At 38.7% G+C, this 25,615-nt stretch overlaps 1 protein-coding gene across 2 annotated transcripts in view; it reads left to right on the plus strand.

The window, feature by feature from the left end:
• SRGAP1 (SLIT-ROBO Rho GTPase activating protein 1) overlaps positions 1-25,615 on the plus strand; it is a 313,613-nt gene that overhangs the window by 266,861 nt on the left and 21,137 nt on the right. For both annotated transcript variants that reach the window (XM_012444906.3, XM_012444907.3), the window contains exons 16-18: positions 16,677-16,782; positions 19,448-19,672; positions 23,598-23,677. In XM_012444906.3, coding sequence (XP_012300329.2) covers positions 16,677-16,782; positions 19,448-19,672; positions 23,598-23,677 — 411 coding nt within the window. The remainder of the gene's footprint in view (positions 1-16,676; positions 16,783-19,447; positions 19,673-23,597; positions 23,678-25,615) is intronic.

Raw genomic sequence — 25,615 nt, forward strand, 5'->3', positions numbered from 1 at the left:
AAAAAAAAAGACAAACTCCATGGCATGGCCAATTCATAGAATTGAATTCTTCCTCTCTCTGATCTTTCCTACTGCTGCACAGCCCTCTCCTGCTACCCTACCATGTTTACTATATGTTTCAAACTGTACACATGGCAGGCCATTTCCCACCTCCATCGCCTTGTCTATGCTGTTTCCTCTGCTGTCCCTGATAACCATTCAACATCTGCTACGAAGGCTTTGCCGAATTGGCACTCCTCCTATAACTCTGTCCTCCCTACCACTCCAAGCAGGATTAATCACTTTCTCCTCTACCAGTATTCTACTGGGTACCTATGTCTATAATTTTTCTGATCTCCCACGTTACAATTTTTTTAACCCCTCTGTCTCCTACTACTAGAGAAAGAGTGTAGGGAGTAGGTTAAGAATGGAGGCTCTGGATTCAAAGAGCCTAGTTCAGGTCCTGGCTCTGCCACATACTCATCAGCTATGTGACCTTATACAGGTTTCTTAAGCTCTCTGCACCTCAGTTTTCTCACCTATAAAATAGGAAGAACATTAATCCTTACATAATAGGGTTGTGAAAATTTAGTGAACTAATACATGTAAAATGCCAAGAAGAGTGCCTTGCACAGAATATGCTCAATGAAGTGGCCACAGTTAGCTCCACGGGCCTGTGGATTTATGGATTACTCAGTTTTGCAGCCCTAACATTTGGCCAGTCCCAGATGTTAGGAATTAGTTAATTCCTGGAGCATGTTAAGTTAAATAGAATTTAGATTAAATGAATTGAAAAGTCAAGATTCCACCACAAGTTCTTTGTCTGGCATCAGTGCCTAGCATCCTGGCTCCAGTTGGAGATATCCCCAGTCATAATCCTCCCGCTCACCCCAGTCTGATGTCCCATTGGAATTTAGAAGTACAGCTGCATGTCCATTCCACAGCCCTTGCATAGCCTGAGTCATCACAGTGAACCTCTGACCCAGCTGGAAAGAAATGAAAAGGAGGTGTCTCACTTGTGGAATTCTCCTTTGGCCATGTCCAGAGATTTTCCTCACATCCTAGCCAAAAAGCTGAAGTCTAGAAAAATAACAAGTGCTGTTGTACAATGCTTAGTGGTTTTCTAAGTCCATACATCGTATCAGCTGTAACATTGACATGTACCAGTTGGATAAAGAGCATTGGGCCATATTGTCAGTTACCATTATAGAATCATTTCATGCTTTTGTTGGATAAAGAATATTATTTCATAGTGGTTTTTAATAACTGAAGCTATAGAGTCAGAAAGATCTAGGTTCAAATCCTAGCTTTGCCACTTTCCAACTTTGTAAACTTGGACAAATATTAATACTTAATCTTATTAAATAGCTGTTTCTTCATTTACTTCATAGAGTCTATGTGAAGAATAAATGAGATAATCCATGTAAAACGTTTAACATCATGCCTGGCACATAGTAACCCTCAGTAAGTGTTGCCAGCTGATATCATTACTTCTATTACAATTACTCTGACTATAAACTCTGGTCACATACGCCAATACCTGGATTAGCCACTTATCAATCCGTCTGTTCTGTTACATGTGTGTTTCTTTGGCATAATTAACTCACATAAATTTAGAATTATTAGTGTTATCCTCAAGTTACATTGTTTCCAGCATGATTTTTCCCAGCATATTAAATGTTTTGTAACAATCAGTGTCAAGCTTTCTCGCAATTACAGTCAGATTTAGCAAATATGTAAACTACAAGAAAAAAATCTATGGAGATATCCTTCATGTAAATGGTTCCTGCAGTGCTCAAGTGCAAACGAACAAGCTACAATGACATTCCGTCCTGTATTAAAACAATAGATTAATGAAAATCAATGGATTAAAACTCCTTGGATTTTATTAGGATCGTTAATGTTTTTATTAGTGATCTAGTTACAAAGTTTCATAAATGTTGAGTAGTCTGCCCAACGCTAGCTATTTTTCTCCTTAAGTCTTGTTATTTTTAGTGCAGTTTTACAGGATGGCAGGTTTTTCAAGAACATACGTATTGACACTAAAAACCTCTTTATATAACAACCCCTTATCCTCCAACATTTAACCTCTTAAGAAAAAGAGGATTCTTGGATGTTATTGATTTATCTCTAAGCAAGCATTTTTTCTTATCAATGTGACCATAATGCATTTTTCCTGGATTTTCCTGCATTTTTCCTGGATTTTCAATAAATTCCTTGAGAATAGCATAATACATCTTTTATCATTGTATCCCCTCATCAATATTGCAAACGTTCAATGATTTGAATCAAGTTGATTAATTGCCTACAATGTATAAAACTTTCTAGGGATTCAGAAACTTGATTCTTGCATTTAAGAGCTTAAAATATAGCAGGAAAGGTAAGATATTTACAAATAAATGCAGGCTAAGTTAATATACAATAGAAACAAAGATTTTGAAATTTTAGAGGAAAGAGAGATCTGAGTGATAGATTGTTTTTACCCTTGTCATCTTGTAGCATTGCTGTAATTGGGTTTGATTTTCCCTATTAAAGTAATTTCACATGACAGTTATTTTGTATAGAAAAATCTTCCCTTTTCATCTTTTTTAAGAGTTTGCATAAGTCTCTGGATCACTCACTACTTTTTGCTTACCTATTTTTGGATTGTTTGGGGAAAGGGGTGTGTGTGTGTGTGTGTGTATGTGTGTGTGTGATGAGTTATTATCCAGCCATGTTTATGCTTTTTGGATTGTTTGGGGAAAGGGGTGTGTGTGTGTGTGTGTGTGTGTATGTGTTTGATGAGTTATTATCCAGCCATGTTTATGCTTTATGACCCTGAATGACCATGTTCTTTGGAACAAATATATGCAGTAAAGGAAATTTATCTTAGCATTCTTTTTTTTTTTTTAATGCACTGTTTTCCAATTTACTATAAATTTCTTTTTAAAAATTACTTATCTGGATGAGGACATGGTAAAATCAAATGCAACATAAATATGAAGTGGCAAACTTGGTAGTTTCTCAGTTTCTCACCCAAGAGTTATTTTGTTTTGTTTTGTTTTAACCATCCACTTTATAAGTGGTTTTGTCAATGCTCCAGGTCATACCCACAAAGTCTGGGCAGCTTCTAGAATATCCCTGTATCATAGCTCTGAGATTTCCTAGGGCATAAGTTTAAGTGACTTGCCCTAGAAAAGCCACTCAAGTAATTCATGTTTTTCTCTGGCTGCCTCAAAAGGCTGTGAGCCCAGATGAAACATTTGCACTTCATTTTGCATTAGGTGTTATTATTTAAGTGACTATTTGGATACAAGGAAACAGTTTCTTAAGGGAGAATTTTTTTTCCTATCACAAAACCAACATGTAGTCATTGTAGAGTACCAGAAAAATACACAAAAGCATGTCAAACAAGATATTGTCTATCAAAATTTCATAATTCTACTACCCAAAGAGAACCAATGTTGTGTGCACAATTTTTTTTTTTTTTTTTTTTTTTTTTTTTTTACACACAGGGTCTTGCTGTGTTGCCCAGGTTGGACTGAAACTCCTGGGCTCAAGCAGCCCACATGCCTCAGCCTCTCAAGTTGCTGGGACTATAGGTGTATACCACTATGCCTGGCTTAGGCTTTTTAATATTCATCTGCACATACAACTTTTTTAAAAGCCAAAGTGGAACTGTACTATCCATCCTGTTTGTAACTTTCTTTTTAACTTTTATATTATAGAAAATTTCAAACGCCTACAAAAGGAAACAATAATATAATGAACTCCCATATAAGCAATCACCTAGCTTGAACAATTTTTATTTCTCGCCAAATTTGTCTTACCTATACCCGCTCCATCATTCCATCATCCCTCTGACACAATATCATTCATTCCTCTGTGTGTATGTCCCTCCAGGAGATGAAGAACTCTTCTGTTTTTTTAGAGATGGAGTCACCCTCTGTCACCCAGGCTGGAGTGCAGTGGTGCGATCTCAGCTCACCACAACCTCCGCCTCCCAGGTTCCAGCAATTCTTCTGCCTCAGCCTCCTGAGTAGCTGGGAGTACAGGCGTCTGTCACCATGCCTGGGTAATTTTTGTATTTTTAGTAGAGATGGGGTTTCATCGTGTTGACCAGGGTGGTCTCGATCCCCTGACCTCAGGTGGTCCACCCGCCTCGGCCTCCCAAAGTTCTGGGATTACAGGAGTGAGCCAATGCACCCAGCCAAACTCCTTTTCTATCATGTTTCCTATCACAAAACCAACATGTAATCATTGTAGAGTACTTGAAAAATACACAAAGCACAGAGAACAAAATTCTGTCCCCAATAATGCCACTACCCAAAGAGAACTACGGGCATGTACACATTTTGTGTACAACAAACAACAGCAAATATACGTTTCATGTTAATATACAACATAACCACAATACCATTATCATACCCTTAAAAAGCAACAATAATTCCTTAAATCATCAAATGGGTAGTCAGTGCTTTTTTAAAGTAATTACTTATGTTGGTGCAAAAGTTATTGCAGCTTTTGCCATTACTTTGAGTGGCAAAAACCATGATTACTTTTGGACCAAGCTATGTTATGCAATTAACATGTTATCACTGTGGAAAAATTATAAACTAAGAACAAATCATAATTTCTCTACACAGAGATAGTGATAATGTTTTTACTATCTTTCCAGAGTTTTTCCATAGTACCTGTGTACTTTGTAAAGCAGCTTTATTGAGATATAATTCTCATACTCTACAATTTATCCATTAAAGAGTACGTCAGTGGTTTTTAGTCTAGTCACAAAATTATGCAACCATCACCACAATCAATATATAGTACATTTTTATTACCCCCAAAAGAAACCCCAATTAACAAACATTGGCAATTACTTTCCATTTACTCATAACCACCACCACCCCTGGCCCTAGGCAATCACTAATCTATTTTCTGTCTCTATAGATTTGCCTGTTCTGGCCATTTCATATGAATAGAATTATACAGTACATTGTCCTTTGTGATTGGCTTTCACTTAGCATAATGTTTTCAAGGATCATCCATGTTACAGTATGTATTAGTACTTCATTTTTTTTATTGCCAAATAATAATCCATTTTGTGGATATACCACTCCTGTATACTCCTCATAAAAATTGTATTGTACCAAGTACTGCTAATGGATGAGAGGTTTCTTTTTGAAGTGACGAAAATGTTCTGAAATTGATTGAGGTGATCTTGTACAACTCTGAGTATACTAAAAGTCATTGGTAAATTGTAAATGGGTAAATTGCATGGTATATGAATTATATCCCAATAAAGCTGTTGTAAAAAAAAAAAAAAAAAAAAAGTTGTTTTTGAGACAGGCTCTCACTCTGTTGTCCAGTGGCGTGATCACAGCTCACTGCAACCTCTGCCTTCCAGGCTAAAGCGAGACACCCACCTCAGCCTCCCAAGTAGCTGGGACCACAGGCATGCACCACTACACCCAGCTAATTTTTGTATTTTTTTGGTAGAGACGGGGTTTCACCACGTTGCCCAGGCTGATCTTGAACTCCTGGACTCAAGCAGTCCACCTGCCTTGCTCTCCCAAAGTGCTGGGATTAAGGAATGAGCCACTGTGCCTGGCCAAGCTGATGTAAAAAATTTTGTCATGCTGTACTGCCTCTTCATAAACCACTTTGTAAAAACTCAATAATATTATTTTCAAAATATAGCTTTTAGCGACCCTATAATGATTTCTATTTTATGTAACAAATCCCCTAGTTTAGACATTTAGATTGTTTCCAGTGATTTTGCAATTATACCAAAATACTATCATGAGCCTCTTAGTACCTACATTTATTTGCCTTTTCTGATTATTTCATGAAAAAAGCTTTTGAACTCTTTTTCTGGTGCTCTAATGTATGTTTTCACTACAAAAATTTCTTTCAGCATTATTGACATACATGGTAGTTTTCTCTCTGAATTCTAAATTTCTGTTTGATGCTTTATAATAATGTTATTAAATTTTCCTTTATCTTTAAAAATATTTAATAGACTGAGTATCTGAACTGAGTAGGTAAAGATCTCTAGTCTAAAAGTCAAGTTTATTTACTAACCTCAATATGAAAATTCAGTGGAACAGGAAACATCTACATATGTATTTCTTTTTTGTTTTGTTTTGTTTTTTTGAGACGAAGTCTCAGTTACCCAGGCTGGAGTGCAGTAGCGTGATCTTGGCTCACTATAACCTCCGCCTCCCAGGTTTAGGCAATTCTTCTCCCTCAGCCTTCCGAATAGCTGGGCCTACAGGCACCCACCACCACGCCTGGCTAACCTTTGTATTTTTAGTAGAGATAGGGTTTCATCATATTGGCCAGAATGGTCTTGAACTCCTGACCTTGTGATCCGCCCACCTCAGCCTCCCAAAGTGATGGGATTACAGGCGTGAGCCACCATGCTCAGCCTCATCTATGCATGTATTTCTATAGAGCTGTTATTTAGGAGAGAAATCAATGGTTTAATTCACAGAAGTCAGTCTATTAAACAATTATATACAAAGGTTTGATTAACATCTTGACATTGTTAGAGTGAACCTAAAAATGTCCTGAAACTGGTAGATTCATCTTGAATGCCAGTTGTGAGGCCATGGAACTCACAAGTATTTGTATACCCACTGTTAAATAAACAGTTTCTAAATGTGGGCACCAAGGAATTTCTTTCTCTATCTTCATACCTAAGGAGAAATTTGCATCTTGTGATTTATTATTTGTTTTCTGGCAAACAAATACTTCTGCAAATAGTCCACAGAAGAACCAGTATTTTCAGAGTGATGACCATTTGAACTTTTTGCCATTTGCTGAAGTAACTTGTGTTTTATGGTAAATTTTTCACATGCATTTACATGGAGCTGTCAAACCCTCCTGCTGGGAAGTTGGGACGCTAACATGAGAACCTTGCATTGCTGGGAAAAGAACATAAATTAGCCCAGGGAGCTTTGAATGCCACTTTTACCTAATTACATGAGACCTTGAATTGTGGAAACAAAGCCCAGCTTAAAAGAAATCCAAATGAAATACTGATTTTCCTCACTGACAACTTTTCTAAGGGGAAGAAAAGACCCATCTTTCACTCCAGCATGAAATTGTGAAAGACCATGAATTGCCACACTCAGAGCCAGCTAGGAACGCACATTCATCAGTGTGTCAGCAGCAACCATAAATTTTGCCCGCTAACTGGACTCAGGAGAGTAAATGAGTTGTTTGTACCAGAGCAAAGCTCCTGTGGGATGCACACCGTGCGCCCTTTGAGCAGCCAGCCAGGTAGAATTGTGAGTGCTGCTCACAGCCATCACAGTTGCAAGCCTTCAAGATGGATAGATTGCTACTACCTCAGGAATGCCAGCAGTTCTGTTTTGCTTCGATTTATATTGACTGTAGTTATAGAGAATGTACATCTGCCTCACATAACCTTAGTCTTTTTGGTTTCACATATGTCCTCATTGCTTTTCTCCTAAAATCTTTCATTTGCATCGCACAGGCATGCATTTTTTATTGTGGCAACGTGCATATATAACATAAAATTTACCATGTTAATGATTAAGTGTACAATTCTATGTTCAGTTCGGTGTACACTTAAAAATCATTAACATGGTAAGTTTTATGCTATATATGCATGTTACCACAATAAAAGATGCATGCCTGCGGGATGCAAATGAAAAACGGATAGTGTTGATGATTGTGAACAGCATTAAGTACATTCACAATCATCACCACTATCCATTTCTGGAACTTTTTCATCTTCCCAAACAGAAACTTGGTACTAATCAAACAGTAACTCCCCATCCTCCTGCACCTCCACCCGAGTCCTGCATTCTCTCTTCTACTTTCTGTCTCTATGCATTTACCTATTCTAGGTACCTAATATAAGTGGAATCATGCAATATGTGTTCTTTTGTGACGGGCTTCACTTAGCATGGTGTCCTCAAGTCTCATTCATGTTGTAGCATGTGTCAGAAAGTCCTTTCTTTTTAAGGCTGAATAATACTCCATTGTGTACACGTACTACATTGTGCTTATCCACTCGTCTGTCAGTGAATATTTAGGTTGTCTCCACCTTTTGGCTATTATGAATAATGCTACTCTGAAACTGGTGTACAAATATTTGTTCCCTCGATTCTTTTTAAATAAAATTTCAAAACTGCTTTTAAGAGGTAGAGGGACTAAGTGTAGAACTGAGAGATAGAAACAAGGGTATCTTGAATAAAGATCAAACTTCTTGAGGCTGGGCATGGTGATTCATGCTGTAATCCCAGCACTTCGGGAGGCTGAGGCAGGCAGATCACTTGAGGCCAGGCGTTTGAGGCCAACCTGGACCATGTGGCAAAACCCCATCTCTACTAAAAATACAAAAATTAGTCAGGCATGGTGGTGGGCACCCATAATCCTAGTTACCTGGGAAGCTGAGGCATCAGAATCACTTGAACCCAGGAGGTGGAGGTTGCAGTGAGCTGAGATCACCCCACTGCACTCCAGCCTGGGTGACAGAGTGAGACTCCGTCTCAAAAACAGTAACAACAACAAAACCTCTTGGAAGTAATGCCTTTGCCCTGTAGTTATAGAGAATGTAGCCTCCAGAGTGACTTGCCATCTATGGGATTTGACAAATATTAAACATGAATAATATAGTAACAGTGGTTCTTTTTACATCCTTTTTATTTTTTAATTGTACTTTGGGCTCTGGGGTACATGTGCACATCCTGCATCCTGCAGGATTGTTGCATAGGTACATACATGCCATGGTGGTTTGCTGTCTCCATCCCCCCAAACCCTCCCCACCCCGTTGACTACATCAGGCATTTCTCCCAGTGTTTTCCCTCCCCATCCTCCCCGCCCCGTGCTGTCCCTCTCCTCCCCTCCCCTCCATGCCCCCTCCACCTATCCCAGTGAGTGTTGTTCCCTTCCCTGTGCCCAAGTGTTCTTATTGTTCGTCACCTGACTATGAGTGAAAACGTGTGGTGTTTGGTTTTCTGTTCTTGTGTCAGTTTGCTGAGAATGATGGTTTCTAGATTCATCCATGTCTCTACAAAGGACATGAACTCGTCATTTTTTTATGGCTGCGTAGTGTTCCATGGTGTATATGTGCCACATTTTCTGTGTCCAGTCTATCATTGATGGGCATTTGGGTTGGTTCCAGGTCTTTGCTATTGTAAACAGTGCCACAATGAACATATATGTTCATGTGTCTTTATAATAGAACGATTTATAATCCTTTGGGTATATACCCAGTAATAGGATTGCTGGGTCAAATGCAATTTCTATTTCTAGATCCTTGAGGAATCGACACACTGTCTTCCATAATGGTTGAACTAATTTATACTCCCACCAACAGTGTAAAACTGTTCCTTTTTCTCCACATCCTCTCCAGCATCTACGTTGTCTCCAGATTTTTTAATGATCGCCGTTCTAACTGCCGTAAGAGGGTATCTCACTGTGGTTTTGATTTGCATTTCTCTAATGACCAGTGATGATGAGCATTTTCTCATATGTTTGTTGGCCACATATATGTCTTCTTTTGAAAACTGTCTGTTCATCTCCTTCGCCCACTTTTGAATGACTTTGTTTTTTTTCTTGTAAATCTGCTTTAGTTCTTTGTAGATTCTGGATATTAGCCCTTTGTCAGATAGGTAGATTGCAAAAGTTTTTTCCCATTCTGTTGGTTGCCAGTTCAATCTAATGATTGTTTCTTTTGCTGTGCAGAAGCTCTTAAGTTTAATTAGGTCCTATTTGTTTATTTTGGCTTTTGTTGCCATTGCTTTGGTCTTTTAGTCATGAAGTCCTTGCCCCTGCCTATGTCCTGAATGGTGTTGCCTAGGTTTTCTTTTAGGGTTTTTATGGTATTAGGTCTTATGTTTAAATCTTTGATTCATCTTGAGTTAATTTTTGTATAAGGTGTAAGGAAGGGGTCCCATTTCAGCTTCCTGCATATGGCTAGCCAGTTTTCCCAACGCCATGTATTAAACAGGGAATCCTTTACCCATTCCTTGTTTTTGTCAAGTTTTTCAAAGATCAGATGGTTGTAGATGTATGGTGTTGCTTCCGAGGCCTCTGTTCTGTTCCATTGGTCTATATCTCTGTTTTGGTACCAGTACCATGCTGTTTTAATTACTGTAGCCTTATAGTATAGTTTGAAGTCAGGTAGCATGATGCTTCCAGCTTTGTTCTTTTTGCTTATGATTGTCTTGGCTGTGCAGGCTCTCTTTTGGTTCCATATGAAGTTTAAAGTGGTTTTTTACAGTTCTGTAAAAAAGGTCAATGGTAGCTTGATGGGGATAGCATTGAATCTATAAATTACTTTGGGCAGTATGGCCATTTCACAATATTGACTATGCCTAAACATGAACATGGAATATTTTTCCATCTGTTTGTGTCTTCTCTCATTTCCTTGATCAATGGTTTGTGGTTCTCCTTGAAGAGGTCTTTTACATCCTTTGTTAGTTGTATTCCTAGGTATTTCATTCTCTTTGTAGCAGTTGTAAATGGGAGTTTGCTCATGATTTGGCTGTCTGTTTGTCTGTTGTTGATGTATAGGAATGCTTGTGATTTCTGCACATTTATTTTGTATCCTGAGACTGCCAAAGTTGCTTATCAGCTCGAGGAGGTTTTGGGCTGAGATGATGGGGTCTTCTAAATATACAATCATGTCTGCAAATAGGGACAATTTGACTTCTTCTTTTCCTAATTGAATGCCCTTTATTTCTTTTTCTTGCCTAATTGCTCTGGCTAGGACTTCCAATACTATATTGAATAGGAGTGGTGAGAGAGAGGGCATCCTTGTCTAGTGCCACTTTTTAAAGGGAATGCTTCTTGGTTTTGCCTGTTCAGTATGATATTGGCTGTGGGTTTGTTGTAAATAGCTTTTAGTATTTTGAGATATGTTCCATTGATACCTAGTTTATTGAGAGTTTTTAGCATAGATTCTGGTACATTATGTCTTTGTTCTCATTGGTTTCAAAGAACATTGTTATTTCTGCCTTCATTTCATTGTTTATCAATTCATCATTCAGGAGCAAGTTGTTCAGTTTCCATGTGATTGTGCAGTTTTGAGCGCTTTTCTTAAACCTGAGTTCTAATTTGATTGCACGGTGGTCTGAGAGACTGTTATGATTTCCGTTCTTTTGCATTTGCTGAGGAATGATTTACTTCCAATTATGTGGTCAGTTTTAGAGTAAGTACAATGTAGTGCTGAGAAGAATGTATATTCTGTGGATTTGGGGTGGAGTGTTCTATAAATGTCTATTAGGTCCACTTGGTCCAGATCTGCATTCAAGTCCTGGATATCCTTGTTGACTTTCTGTCTCGTTGATCTGTCTGATATTGACAGTGGAGTGTTAAAGTCTCCCACTATTATTGTATGGGAGTCTAAGTCTCTTTGTAAGTCATTAAGAACTTGCTTTATGTATCTGGGTGCTCCTGCATTGGGTACATATGTATTTAGGATTGTTAGCTCTTCTTGTTGCATTGATCCTTTTACCATTATTGTTAGGTCTTCTTGTTGCAATGCCTTTCTTTTTCTCTTTTGATCTTTGTTCGTTTAAAGTCCATTTTATCAGAGAGTAGGATTGCTACCCCTGCTTTCTTTTGCTCTCCATTTGCTTGGTAAATCTTCTTCTATCCCTTTATTTTGAGTCTATGTGAGTCCTTGCACATGAGATAGGTCTCCTGAATACAGCACACCAGTGGGTCATAACTTTTTATCCAGTTTGCCAGTCTGTGTATTTTGATTGGGGCATTTAGGCCATTTACATTCAATGTTAATATTGTTACATTTGAATTTAATCCTGCCATTTTGTTTTGCCTGTTGTTTTGACTCAGTTTCTTCATTGCATCGTTAGTCTTTACAATTGGATACATTTTTGCAGTGGCTGGTACTGGTTGTTCCTTTCCATGTTTAGTGCTTCCTTCAGGAGCTCTTGTAAGACAGGTCTGGTGGTGACGAAATCTCTCAGCAACTGCTTGTCTATAGAGGATTTTATTTCTCTTTCACTTATGAAGGTTAGTTTGGCCAGATATGAAATTCTGGGTTGAAAGTTCTTTTCTTTAAGGATGTTGAATATTGGCCCCCACTCCCTTCTAGCTTGTAGGGTTTCTGCCAAGAGATCTGCTGTGAGTCTGATGGTCTTTCCTTTGTGGGTGACTCAACCTTTCTGTCTGGCTGCTCTTAGGATTTTTTCCTTCATTTCAACCCTGGTGAATCTGATGATTATATGCCTTAGGGTTGCTCTTCTTGAGGAGTATCTTTGTGGTGTTCTCTGTATTTCCTGGATTTGAATGTTGGCCTGCCTTGTTAGGTTGGGGAGTTCTCCTGGATAATACCCTGAAGAGTGTTTTCCAACTTGGATTCATTCTCCCCATCACATTCAAGTATGCCGATCAAGCGTAGATTAGGTCTTTTCACATAATCCTATAGTTCTTGGAGGCTTTGTTATTTCTTTTCACTCTTTTTTCTCTAATCTTGCCTTCTCATTTTATTTCATTAATTTGATCTTCAGTCTCTGATATCCTTTCTTCTGATTGATCGATTCAGCTGTTAAAACTTGTGTATGCCTCACTTAGTTCTTGTGCTGTGTTTTTCAGCTCCATCAAGTCGTTTATTGTTCTCCTCTGAGCTGGTTATTCTAGTTAGCATTTCGTCTAACCTTTTTTCAAGGTTTTTAGTTTCTTTGCCTTAGGTTAGAACATGTTCGTTTAACTCAGAGAAGTTTGTTATTACCCACCTTCTGAAGCCTGCTTCTGTCAATTTGTGAAACTCATTCTCTGTCTTGTTTTGTTTCCTTGGTGGTAACAAGTTTTGATCCCTGGGAGGAGAAGAGGTGTTCTGGTCTTTGATGGTTTCATCCTTTTTGTGCTGGTTTCTTCCCATCTTCATGGATTTATCTCCCTTTGATCTTTGAAGTTGGTGATTTCGGGAGGAATCTCTGAGTGGACGTCCTTTCTGTTGAGGTTGGAACCATATCTCCTGTATGAGGTTTTTTTGTTTTTGTTTTTGTTTTTTGGGGGGTGTTTTTGACCTGTAGAGGTGCTGCTGGGCTGCCTCAGATTCAGTCAGGCTGCTGGGTGGTCTTCCCCTGGAGTTTGTTTACACAGGTGAGATTAGCCCCGCCTTCCTAATGGCAGGCATCTTTCCCTCCCCAAGCTCTATCTTCCCCTCCCCAAGCTCGATCTTCCCTGTCAGCGTCAAACTGGTGTATTCGCTGCAAAACTCTCTAGCGCAAGGGCTTCAGTTTTTCAGTTTTGTCTGGGTGGGACCTGCCAGGCCGTATTCCCTGCTTTCACCTCTGCCTCTTTCTGTGGGATGGATAGTTCCATCCCACTGGCATTAGTCCAAACTTTCACCCAAGTTCATGCCAACAACTTGTGGTGCCAGGCGGGCCAGAGCCATCACTCATTGCATCAACAACCCACGGCACCCCTCAGTTGGTGGGGCTCTCATGGACCTTAGGTTGCAGGAGGGATGAGGGAAGCACAGGATCTGTATCGGAGCACCAAGGGGGTGAAGGGGTGAAGTCCCCAACCCTCCTTGCCAGCTGCACTTTCCAGGTGGGGACGCACCCCACCCTGTCTCGATTCACCCTTCCTGGGCTGCTCTCATTCTGCCTCGGCTCACCTTCCCTGGGCTGTTTTCACTGTCCTACCAGTCCCGCTGAAACGAACCCCAGCACCTCACTTGGCATTGTGGAGTCCTCTAGCCCTCTGCATCTCACTTGCTGGGAGCTGCACTCCAGAGTTGCCTCCTCTTGGCCATCTTCACACACTTGGCCTCCTTTTGTTTGTAACTCTAGGACTTCAAAACTAGCCTTAAGCTACAAAAATCCTGTCCCTGATAGTTGAGATTAACTTTATGATTATTATTTTTTTAGAGATGACGTGTTGTTCTGTTGCCCAGACTAGAGTATAGTGTGTGATCATAGCTCACTGGAGCCTCGAACACCTGGGCTCAAGCAATTCTCTCACCTTAGCCTTGACCTTAACTTTAAAATGAGGATTTGCTTGGAGAATTAGGAAACTTCACTTTTGAAACACCCAAGATCCTCAATAAACAGTGGGAGAAGTTTTGTTGTTGTCTTAAGAACAAATTATAATATGTATGATTTCACTTTTGAAGGGTTTTTTTCTTTTTCATATTTAGAGATAGACTTTCTAGTTACAGGGATGCTAAATCACCTTTGTCCTCTTTAACTTAAAGCAGCAACAACATTACACTTTTTCTAAAATCAGATATTTTACATAATAAACATTCAACCAGTTAATTTCTAATATGAGAGAATAATGCAGCTGTGTCTAAATAGTATTTAAAGGTACAAAATTCCCCCTATTAAATTCTCAGTAAGTTGCAAATTGCTTCATCTGTAGGCATTTCATCTTCCCTCTCTGTACAATGTAGTTTGCACATATCACCTGATGTTGTCATGGAGATAAATAGCTTACTCTGGGACATGTCTTGATCCTACTAGGCCTGAATTAGGTGGAAATGTTGATAACTTAAGTATTGAGTTACTGTGGCCTGAGAGAATTTATACACCTGTTGAATAACTTCTTTTTTGAGTATCTTATTCCCTCTTTTCAGGGAGAAAAAAAAATCAAGACCATTACCTGGAAAGTATGTTAATCAAAATGCTTGTATGCAATAGATGTAACCTAATCTGCCTTGTACATAGCATTATATTTTTTCCATTTTGAAATATTTTACAAATAAAAAGATCACACTATTATAAATTATAGGTTTATATTGAAAGAATAAGAATGTTACAAGAATGTTAATTGCATGATAATGTTTTACTTACATTCTGGTTCAAGAGTTTTTGAAATTGCATTTGCTAAAAAATGACAGAGCTACAGTTCCAACTTTGGCATATGTAAAGGGGGAGAATGGAAGTGTTCCCCCTCCCCGCCCCCAAGGAATCCTGATACATTATTGCTTGTTTTGTCAACTCATTCGTGGTTAATCAAGAATATTCCTAATAGATTTTTTACACCTTTTCAGCTATGCAAAAGGGGAAATAAAATGCCCAGTTTGATAATAAGTGGAAAACAGCTGGGGTCAGCACTCAAGATTCCAGGGAAATGAGCTTGGAATAAGTAATTAAAACAGTGGGTCTCAACCCTGGCTGCATAAAAGAATCTCAGGCATCAGCATTTTTAATCTCCTCAAGTGAATCCAAGTCAAGGTTGAGAACCACTGATATAAAACGAATCGGAAAGGGAAACTGAGTTAGAAGAGTATTTTGATGGTCAAAGTTAGAAATAATAAAGACTTCTAATAATAATTAGAAAATAAGCAGTGAGAGATCTAGACGTGGAAACTACAGGACTTCTTTCCCATTCAAGGGAGAAAAATGAAGCAAAAATATCATCTTAAAAGTGGTATTTGTAACCTTGAAACTGGATGAGGTTGCCATTGAGGAGAACCAGGTAGAAATCTGAGAGTTACCCACATTTGTGGGTGGAAGGTTTTAAAAACAATAGTAATAATAAGGAGAATGATTTGACTATGGTGTCAGAGGCTGTGGACTGAGAATTTTCAAGTGGGATGCATGAATATCTCAAGAGCAATTAAGAACAATATAGTGATATAAAAGTATAGGAAGCTTCAGAAATGTTTTCAAACTTACTACTTTTTTGGAAATATTTTCTCAAATGTATGCTTATTGGGTATCTTCAAAGTTGTATTTTGTCAAGGTACAACTTTACAAAGTTGTAGTCTTGGGATCCAAGAAAGGCGACCAGACTTATGAAACTGAAAATAGACCTATGAAACAGGAAACAGGTTTTAGTCCCAGCTGTACCCCTTCTAGCCTGCCAGCCTTGGGTAAGCCACTTGCCCAGTTCTCATTTTCCTAATCTGATAAATGGGAATGACAGTGTGTGCCCTGCCTACTGCAAAGTTTATTGTTCCCTTTGAGTTAGATAGCAAATGTGAAAATGTGTTTTAAAATATATAAAGAATTATATAAATAATGTATTGTAGTAGTAGCCTTTTTTGCTGATGTTCACAAGCACGTTAGTATTGAGATGCTTTGGATACTTTGTATTCCTGGTAAAGAGGTAGCATAACACGGTGTAATCCTTTCTTGAGGGAGCTCACCATCCTACAGGGAAGACGGGATAAACATCAGGGCATACATCGTGTAAAGGCAGGAATTGTATTGCTAACGTATTAGTGATTGAAACCTGGTAGGCTCTCCTAATATTGATGAGATAGTATAATACAAGATAAAAAGTCATATAAGCAAAATGCAGTGGCAATTTTGAGAGAGATTCTAAACCTGGCACATTGCCTGGATCATAGTAATAGACAAATATGTGATGAATTAATGCATAATGGTTGGAGGAGGGGTGCCATGCCCCAGAAAGCTACTTTGGTTAGCCTGCAGCAAGAGGAGTTGAAATCATATCAGATGCAAAATTTAGAATTAGCAGCAAAGGAAAAAAATAGTTTTTAAATCTAGAAGACTCTAAATTACTCAAAGCCAAGTCCATGAAAATCAGAGAAAATGGTGAGTGTCAGAGGAGATGCCCTCTGAAATGGTGCTATACCCAAGCTAATCATTTATTCACTGTTTTGGTTACAATTGCATCCCACACAAGAGCAAGGTGTTGCTTATATTCAGATGTGTACCAGTAATACATGTACTGAAATGTTCTGCTTTAAATGTGGCAAGTGAAAGGACTCTGACCATGTCATCTTCTATCTGTAGGAATAGATAATCTCTATGAGAGGGCGCTTCACATCCGCAAACTCCTCCTGACTTTGCCCAGGTCCATCCTTATAGTGATGAGGTACCTCTTTGCCTTCCTCAATCAGTAAGTACCTGAATGCTCTGACAAAAGGCCCATCTGAATTCTGTCTTTGTTCTTGGATCCTGTAAAGTGTACATTGGGTTCCATTTATCAGCAGAGTCAAAGAGAAAAATGATTGAATATAGACTGTGAAGGTGCATTTTTCCAGCAAATCAAGGTCATCAATAGATGAAAGCCCTACCTTAGATGTAGAAACTGTGACCACAAATGCAAAAATATTTAAATATTACTAAAAAAAAAAAAAAAAGTGTTATTCAGTGTTTTTCCAACTTCCATCCAAAACTGTCATGAATGTTTTTGTCAAAATGATATAAACTGGCTGTTCATTGCAGAAAATTTTTGTGATTTTTAATGTTGTAGTCGGGGATGGAAGAAAATCAGGGATGGGAATTGTACACAGATCCAAAAAAGAATTTCTGCAAATTCACTGTAATGAGACCTTATCAAGAAGAAAATACTTCAAAATGTTCTCTTAAACAAAGAAACAAATCTTTTAAATTACTACATTATTTTCAAAGAACTTTATTCTTTTAATTTCAGCCACTTGATTTTCAGCCATGCTACTTCCTGCTGTTTGGGTTCTGTTATAAGAACAGCCTCCCCAAGTCCCATCTAAGAGTCCCCTTGCTTTTACATTTCAGTTAAGCAGTTGAAAATAAAGAAATGCAGGGGGAATCAACTTATTGAATAAACTTGGGGAAATGCCTTCTCATGCTAGCATGGATTTTCCTTTCCTAAAATACAGGTATTTTCTTTTCTCTGTTTCATGGGACATTTGGAGTTCTCAAAAGCCATGGTGATTTATTACAATCCCACTGACTAGTCCTGAATCATACCCACTCAGCTTGATCCCAAGAGCCAAGTATCATACAATAGGGAAATGTTGGCAGAGAACCATACAGAATGAGACTCTACTGCTGACCTGTGGTACCTAAAACATTCACAAATGACAGTAGGAACCCATTTGTACATTAATCACCACTGGAAATAAGCAGTATCTAGAGAGATGGGTTTAAACTATGTTTCGGCTAGACTCTGTACATTTTTACCTTTAAATAAACACACTCACCCAGGCAGTTTAAAAATCCAGAGGCTTGCTTGTCACCCACACCACCACCACCGTCCCCCAGGATGGAGTACCTTGCCTTCCTATTGGCCCTCTCTATACCATTTCTACCAAATCATCCTAACACACCTGAACAAAATTCACTGTGACCTAATAATCTGTAATGGACTAGGAAAGCAGTCTGTTAATTAAGAAAGTTCTCAAAACCTGAACCTAACTCATCATGCATGGCAAATGCACCATGGGCATTGCTGGCATTGCTTCCAGTGGTTCTGCCCAGAGGCCCCCTGGCTGGTTGCTCCTGCCTTCATGCAGACAAAAGGGCCCAGCCTCTAGCGCAGGATGCTTGGGATGGGGATTATGAAAAGAGAGATTCGCTATAATTTTTTGCTGCAAAATCAAAACTTGGAAATAACATTTTTACATCAAGTTTTTGTTTGCAAGCCAGCACTAAAGACTCAGAAAGATTAACTGTGACTCTCTCCACTGAGCTGAAGTATGTCTTTTGGAAATTAGGCCATTCTTATTCGGAATCTCCACTTTCAAGATTCATTCGTTTTCAAGATGATCTGAAACATGATCATTTACTGTTATTCTGATTTTTTTTAGAAATATTGTATGTTTGAGAAATGGCAGAAGGGAAAGACATGTTAGCTCTGGAAATTGTGCTTTTGTATTTTCTACTGTCTAGACTCTTATTTCCAAAAAAAATGGTAAAGTATCATGTCATATGGTATCTCAATTTCTTTGTGTCTGTCATCTCACAAAGGTTATTGAGTCTCCTTTTTCTCCTTTCATTTGTCGTATGTTCACCTGGATTTTACATTTCCTTTCAAGATTGACATTCTATACACTGAAAGATAACATATCTAAATTCTCCCTAGAACAGGGAGCATAGCAATAAAGAGCTGGCTTATTTTGTGTCACTGTGAAAATATTTCACAAATACCCATTGAGTAGAATGTAGAAATTGGTACTAGACAATTGGAAATCTCCCCCACAGTTTCCAAGCTTTGCATAGAATAAGAGAATTGAGGATTCCTTTCCCCTTTTCTTGTATTTATAATGGCTTTTGTGACACTGGTTGTCACCTACTGTTGATTGTCTTACCCAAAAGCAAATTATAAAGCCTGGAGTTATTTGCTCCTATTAGTAGTTACAAAGAAAAGGTTCTTTGTTCTCTTCTAGGCTTTCCCCAAGATTTATAGGAGAAAACTAACAATCTGAGATATTTTTGAGTGGTGGGAGAACCATTTTAAAGACATCCATAAAGCTTTATGGAAATCCTTACTCTGTATCCCAAATTTACTTGAGGAGCATTTAGAGCCTGACCATAACATTTACAAATAAAACTCATTTACATGATCCTGGTCTCCACCGTAGTGAATATTGTATTAAACCCCCTCCTGATGTTGAAAAATGCTACTTAAGTAAGCGAATAGGATTTAGAATCCCCTCTCAATTTCTACTTAGTTAAGGTCTTAAGTCATTTCACTTTCTTTAGAGTTTGCTGAGCCAACTTAAAGTTGAAGAAGCTTATTATTAAACATTTATATCCTTTTTTTTTGTTCTTTATAACTCCTTTCTTGTTTCCTTTTGTAGTCTATCACAGTACAGCGATGAGAATATGATGGACCCTTATAACCTGGCCATTTGCTTTGGCCCAACATTGATGCCTGTCCCAGAAATACAGGATCAAGTGTCTTGCCAGGCACATGTGAATGAAATTATCAAAACCATCATCATACACCATGAGACTATTTTCCCAGATGCTAAAGAGCTGGATGGCCCTGTTTATGAGAAATGTATGGCTGGAGATGACTACTGGTAAGTCTAAGAGTTTTAGTCCTCCTCTCCCACCAAAAATTATGGAAACGTAGCCATCAGTTTAATTAAGAGAAAGAGTTTCCCATAAGCCACCAATGCTTCCAACTTCAAAGAAAAGGAAGAAGCAGTAACACTTGAGATAAATTTTAAAATACTAAGACCCATGGAAACTCCTATTTATCCCTCTCTTTTCTCAAAGGACTATATCTTTTAAATAAATCGACCCTATCATGGTTTTTTTTAAAGAAAAAGGGTTTTGATGTTACATACCCTTTCTCATTACATTACATTAAACCAAGAAAAGATAACAGATTGAATTGACATTTTATTTTTCAGTCTAAATCAAAGTTTTTTATTTCATATAAAGTATTTTTAAATTCTCGTTTTAAAGGAGCCCTGTCAACCAAATGTATTTTCATTCTTAATTTATTTTCATTTTCACTCTTACTAATGAATATAATTCTAATTATAATAGTAAAGGTCATTTTGAGCAAATTTATTATATTGTTGGGATATATATATATATATATATATATATTTGGGATAAAATTTTTTAGCATGGTAGTATTGCCTCCCATTCCATCCATGTTGCTACAAATGACAGGATCTCATTCTTTTTTAATGGCTGAATAATATTCCATTGTGTAGTTTTACCATAATTTCTTTAATCCATGCAGTCATTGATAGCCACTAGGTTGTTTTCACATCTTGGCTATTGTGACGAATGCTGCAATAAATATGGGAATGCAGATATCTCTTGAATATACTGATTTCCTTTCTTTTGGATGTATGCCTAGCAGTGAAGGTCATTATGTTAAGTGAAATAAGCCAGGCAAGAAAGACAAATATCACATGTTCATACTCATATGTGGAGCAAAAATAAGTGGATCTCATAGAGGTAGAGAGCAGAATGGTGGTTACCAGAGGCTAGGAAGGGAAGGGGAATGGAGGGGATGAAGAGACGTTGGTTAAGGGCTATGAAAATACAGATAGGGAATAAGCCGGGTATAGTGGCTTGTACCTGTAGTCCCAGATACTTGGGAAGCTGAGGCTGGAAAATCATTTGATCCCAGGAGTTTGAGGCTGCAGCAAGCTCTGATCACACCACTGCATTCCAGGCTGAGCAAGAAAACAAGATCCTGTCTCTACAAAAGAAAAAAAAAAGGCTGGGTACAGTGGCTCATGCCCATAATCCCAGCACTTTTGGAGGCCGAGGCAGGCAGATCACTTGAGGTCAGGAGTTCGAGACAAGCCTGGCCAACATGGTGAAACCTCATCTCTACTAAAACAAAAATTAGCTGGGCATGGTGGTGTGTGCCTATAGTCCCAACTACTCTGGAGGCTGAATCAGAGGAATGGCTTGAACCTGGGAAGGGGAGGTTGCAATGAGCTGAGATCATGCCACTGCACTCCAGCCTGGGCAGCAGAGCAAGACTCTGTCTCAAAAAAAATTAAAAAATTAGAATAAGTTTAGTATTCAGTACAGTAGGAAAATTACAGCTAACAATAATGTATTGTATATTTTAAACAGAAGAATTGTAAGGTTCCCAACATGAAGAAAAAATAAATGTGTGAGGTGATGGATATCCCAGTTACCCAGATTTGATCATTACACATTGTATATGGGTATCAAAATATCACATGTACCCCTAAAATATGTGCAACTATTATATATCAATTAAAAATAGGAAAGAAAGAAACTTCAATTTCTTGAACCCCTATTACATGTCAGCTGCTTGGTGCACGTGTTCTCTTTTACTTATCATGACCACTCTACCAAGTACGTTAAGAAAGGCCAAAGAGCCTGTCCAGTGATTAGTAGTAAATCAAGGTTAGGTGTGTGTGATTCCAAAGCACACGTGAGTCTTCCCACTCAGCAGCCTCCCTGCCCACCTCAGAAACTGCCCTGTGCAGCTAGGATTCAAGAACAGGTGGAAATGGGTTTGTCTAAATCCCTTGTTCTGGACCCTGCTCACAACACTTTCTTTCCCATCTCACTCGAGTAACTGCCACCCACCTCACCCTCCCAAAGTGCTGGGATTACAGGCATGAGCCACTGCACCTGGCCTTTCTTTCCCATTTTCTTACCAAAGATTAAGTAGAAGTGGAATGAGTAGCTGAAAGATAATTAAATAACTGAAAGTACTTTTTCTTAACTTGAATCATAGTATGGTCATATGCCTTAAGAAAACTGAGTTGATCATTTCCAGAAGTACTGTTTTCTAAATTAAGAATGAAATATACTAGATTCCAGTTCTGTAGTATATTCACCAACTTTACACATGAAGTTCAAAATATTTACTTGAGTAATTACTATGGGCAAGATACTAACTAAGCTTGGCTCTGGGAAGGTAAATGAATGCAGCTTAACCCTGCTGAGATATGTAATTTTCTTTTCTTTGTTGTATTTGTTTTAAGGCCAGTGCCAAAGGTATGGTTAGCTTTTTTTTTTTAGACGGAGTATCGCTCTGTCACCAGGCTGGAACACCACAATGCAATCTCTACACACTGTAACCTCTGCCTACCGGGTTCAAGCAATTCTCCTGCCTCAGGCTCCCGGGTAGCTGGGATTACAGGCATCCACCACCACACCCAGCTAATTATTGTATTTTTAGTGGAGACGGTTTCACCATGTTGGCCAGGCTGGTCTCGAGCTCCTGACCTCAGGTGATCTGCCCACCTTAGCCTCCCAAAGTGCTGGGATTACAGGCGTGAGCCACCGTGCCTGGCCTAGTTAGCATTTTTAAATATTAGGGCTACGTCAGTAAGCTCTGCTGTCTTGTTCATTTTATAAAAAGAGCAAGTTTGTAGATGTCCAGTCAATATTATTTGATGTATTATATTCTGGGACATTTTGTGATGGCTACTTTTTCCAGAGTGTAGGTCCTGTGATAATCTTGCAGCCAGCAACCTGTGCTTGACTGTGTCCATCTTTCTAAACTGGTGTTTTCTGTGGGTATTGCTCATTGTAAACAGAAAGTCAATAGTGTAGTAGTTATACTTGTCCCCCAACATCAGAAATGTAAATGGGCTTTTACAGTAATATTAGGTTTATATTTGTGGCCCACGTATTCCATTTATCAGCATGCATTTGAGGAGAGGTAGTGACAGTGTTAAGGGATAAGTTTTAAAAGAGGATAAAATCAGGATTCTCATACACGTATACAATGAGCACGTGTCAAGAAAAGATGGTAAATATCCCACAACCAGTAGAGACATCAATAACAATAATGTATTGTATATTTCAACCATCAGTTTCTGTGTAGTAAAGGAATAGCAAAATGAATTTGCAAAAACTGATCTATCCATAGGGCAATAATCATATTCTGCCAAAATTTGTAATTTGTATTTCTATGGATAAGAATTACTTACAATGCTATCCATTTTCTACAAGTGAACTCATCTTTATAGGGTTGTAAAATAACCTAGTCAAAGATGAATGTGTGCATATAATATATACTCCCATAGGACAACATAATCAATGGAGATGCCAGGATTCCGTTGACAGACTATCCAATAACTCTTTTGCCCTTATAGAGTCTTACAGTTTTCATTATAGTAGCAATTGTTCATTATTAAAATTCTCTCTGGCCAGGCATGGTGGCTCATGCCTGTAATCCTAGCACTTTGGGAGGCCAAAGCAGGAGGATCACTTAAGCCCAGGAGTTTGAGACCAGCCCAGGCAAAATAATGAGACCCTCATCTTTACAAAAAATTTAAAAATTAGCCAGGTGTGGTGGTGCACACCTGTTGTCCCAACTACTTGAGAGGCTGAGGTGGGAGGATCACTTGAGTCTGGGAGGCAGAGGTTGCAGTGAGCCAAGATCGCACCACTACACTGCAGCCTAGGCAGCATTGCAAGACCCTGTCTCAAAAAATTTTTGTCTGTTTTAATTTCATGTGAATTTCCATTTGTATTTTACAGCGACAGCCCATACAGTGAGCACGGTACATTGGAGGAAGTGGACCAAGATGCTGGTACAGAGCCCCACACAAGCGAAGATGGTATGCCCTGCCCTTATGCTATTATAAAACCAGTCTTTATATCCCTATTGTAAACAATTGCTTGTATTAAAATTTTAGAGGCAAAGCGCAGTGGCTCCCACCTATAATCCCAGCACTTTGGGAGGCCAAGGTGGGAGGATCACTTGAGCCCAGGAGTTCAACACCAGCCTGTGCAACATAGCAAGAGCCCATCTCTACAAAAAATTAGCCAGGCGTGGTGATATGCACCTGTAGTCCCAGCTACGCAGGAGGGTGAGGTGGGAGGATTGCATGAGCCCAGGAGTGTGAGGCTACAGTGAACTAGGATAGCGCCACTGCACTGCAGCCTGGGCAACAGAACAAACTCCGTCTAAAAAAAGAACAAAAACTAGTAGATACAAAAAAATTTATAAAATATGTGTAAGGTATAAAAAATCACATTATAATGAAAACCAGTAGAACCACCACCAAGCTTAAGAAAAAAGACATATTATTTCCTTTGCATGTCCCTGATCTGACTGCCTTACTTACCCCCTGAGGAATAACCACTATGTTTGTGTTTTTAAACAGTTTCTTGTTTCCTTTTCTATTTTCTTAAATCTTTTATAAATGGGATCATACCATATCTATTTTTCGTGAGTTTTTTCTACTTAGTATTATGTTCCTGATGTTCATCTGTGCAGTTGCATGCAGTTTGAATTATTTTACCACTTTATAATATTCCATTGTATGTATCTATCTCATTTTGATGAATATGTGAGGTATTTTCTACTCATTGCTATTAAGAACAGTGCTACTATGCACTGTTATGAACATTCTGAACATGTCTCCTACTGAAAATGTACAGGAGTTTCTCTAGGATATATGCCTAGGAGTAACTGTGTCTTCAGCTTTACTCTACACTGTCAAACCATTTTTATGAAGACGGTTGCTCCTTCGAGCTCCTGAGAGAAGTGGGGATGCCACGCCATGGGTGGCCACCCGGGGAAGCACCAGGTCTGTCAGGAGGCAGAGGGAAAGTGAAGACCTTGGTGTGCTTTCCACAGGAAGGAATGGGTATGGCAGGGTAAGCAGCTTTGGGGTTGGCTAGTAGGAGTAATTTCAGCAGGCTCTGGGACATTAGGAGCTGTTCCAAGTTATCTGGTACCTGGCCCTGGGGTGCTGAGAACAGGGCAGCAGTGGCCTGGAGTGGGAGAGCCTGATCATCAGGGTGGTGGGGTGTTGGCTCCAACTGGCAGGTTGGTGTTTGAAAAGCTTGCTTGTGGATTAGTTGTTTACTGTCTCCAGAAATTGGCTAACCCTGAAGAGACTGTCCCTCCAAGGTCAGAAAGGCCCCAGATGTCAGAATACAAAATATAAAAGACATGGTTAATAACGTGTTTATGTATCTTTTCTGAAATTCCTATCAAGTCATTTGCCCATTTTTCTATTGAGTTATCTGGGCTCTTTATGTTTGGTTCGCTTGGTTTGGTTTTAGTTGTTTTTTTATTATTTGATTTGTAAGAGTTCTTTGTGGGTCCGTATCAGGTCCTTTATTTGGTATATGCTTTGCAGATATCTTCCCCTACTCTGTAGCTTTGCTTTTCAAATGCTTATTACATCTTTTGCTAAACAGAAGATCTTAAAGTAGTTACATTTTCCAATATTTTCCTTCATGATTATTTTACTTTGCATCTCCTTTAAGAAATCCTTCTGTGTCTTGAGGTAATGAAAAATAATTCTCCCATATTCTCTTACTTTATTTTGGTATTAAGTGTACAGTACCTAATTCTCTCATATTCTTTTATTTTATTTTGGTAAGAACACTTAAGTGTAGAGTACCTTGATGTTGACCGTAGGTACAGTGTTATACAGCAGATCTCTAGAGCTTGTTCACCTTGCTTGACTGAAACTTTATTCCCACTTGTTAGTAACTTCCCATTTCCCTCTCCCCCCAGCCTCTGGCAACCACCATTCCAC

The sequence above is a fragment of the Aotus nancymaae genome, unplaced genomic scaffold (assembly GCF_030222135.1).
Source record: "Aotus nancymaae isolate 86718 unplaced genomic scaffold, 86718_ANA_hifiasm-v0.15.2.pri h1tg000016l, whole genome shotgun sequence".
NCBI lineage: Eukaryota > Metazoa > Chordata > Mammalia > Primates > Aotidae > Aotus > Aotus nancymaae.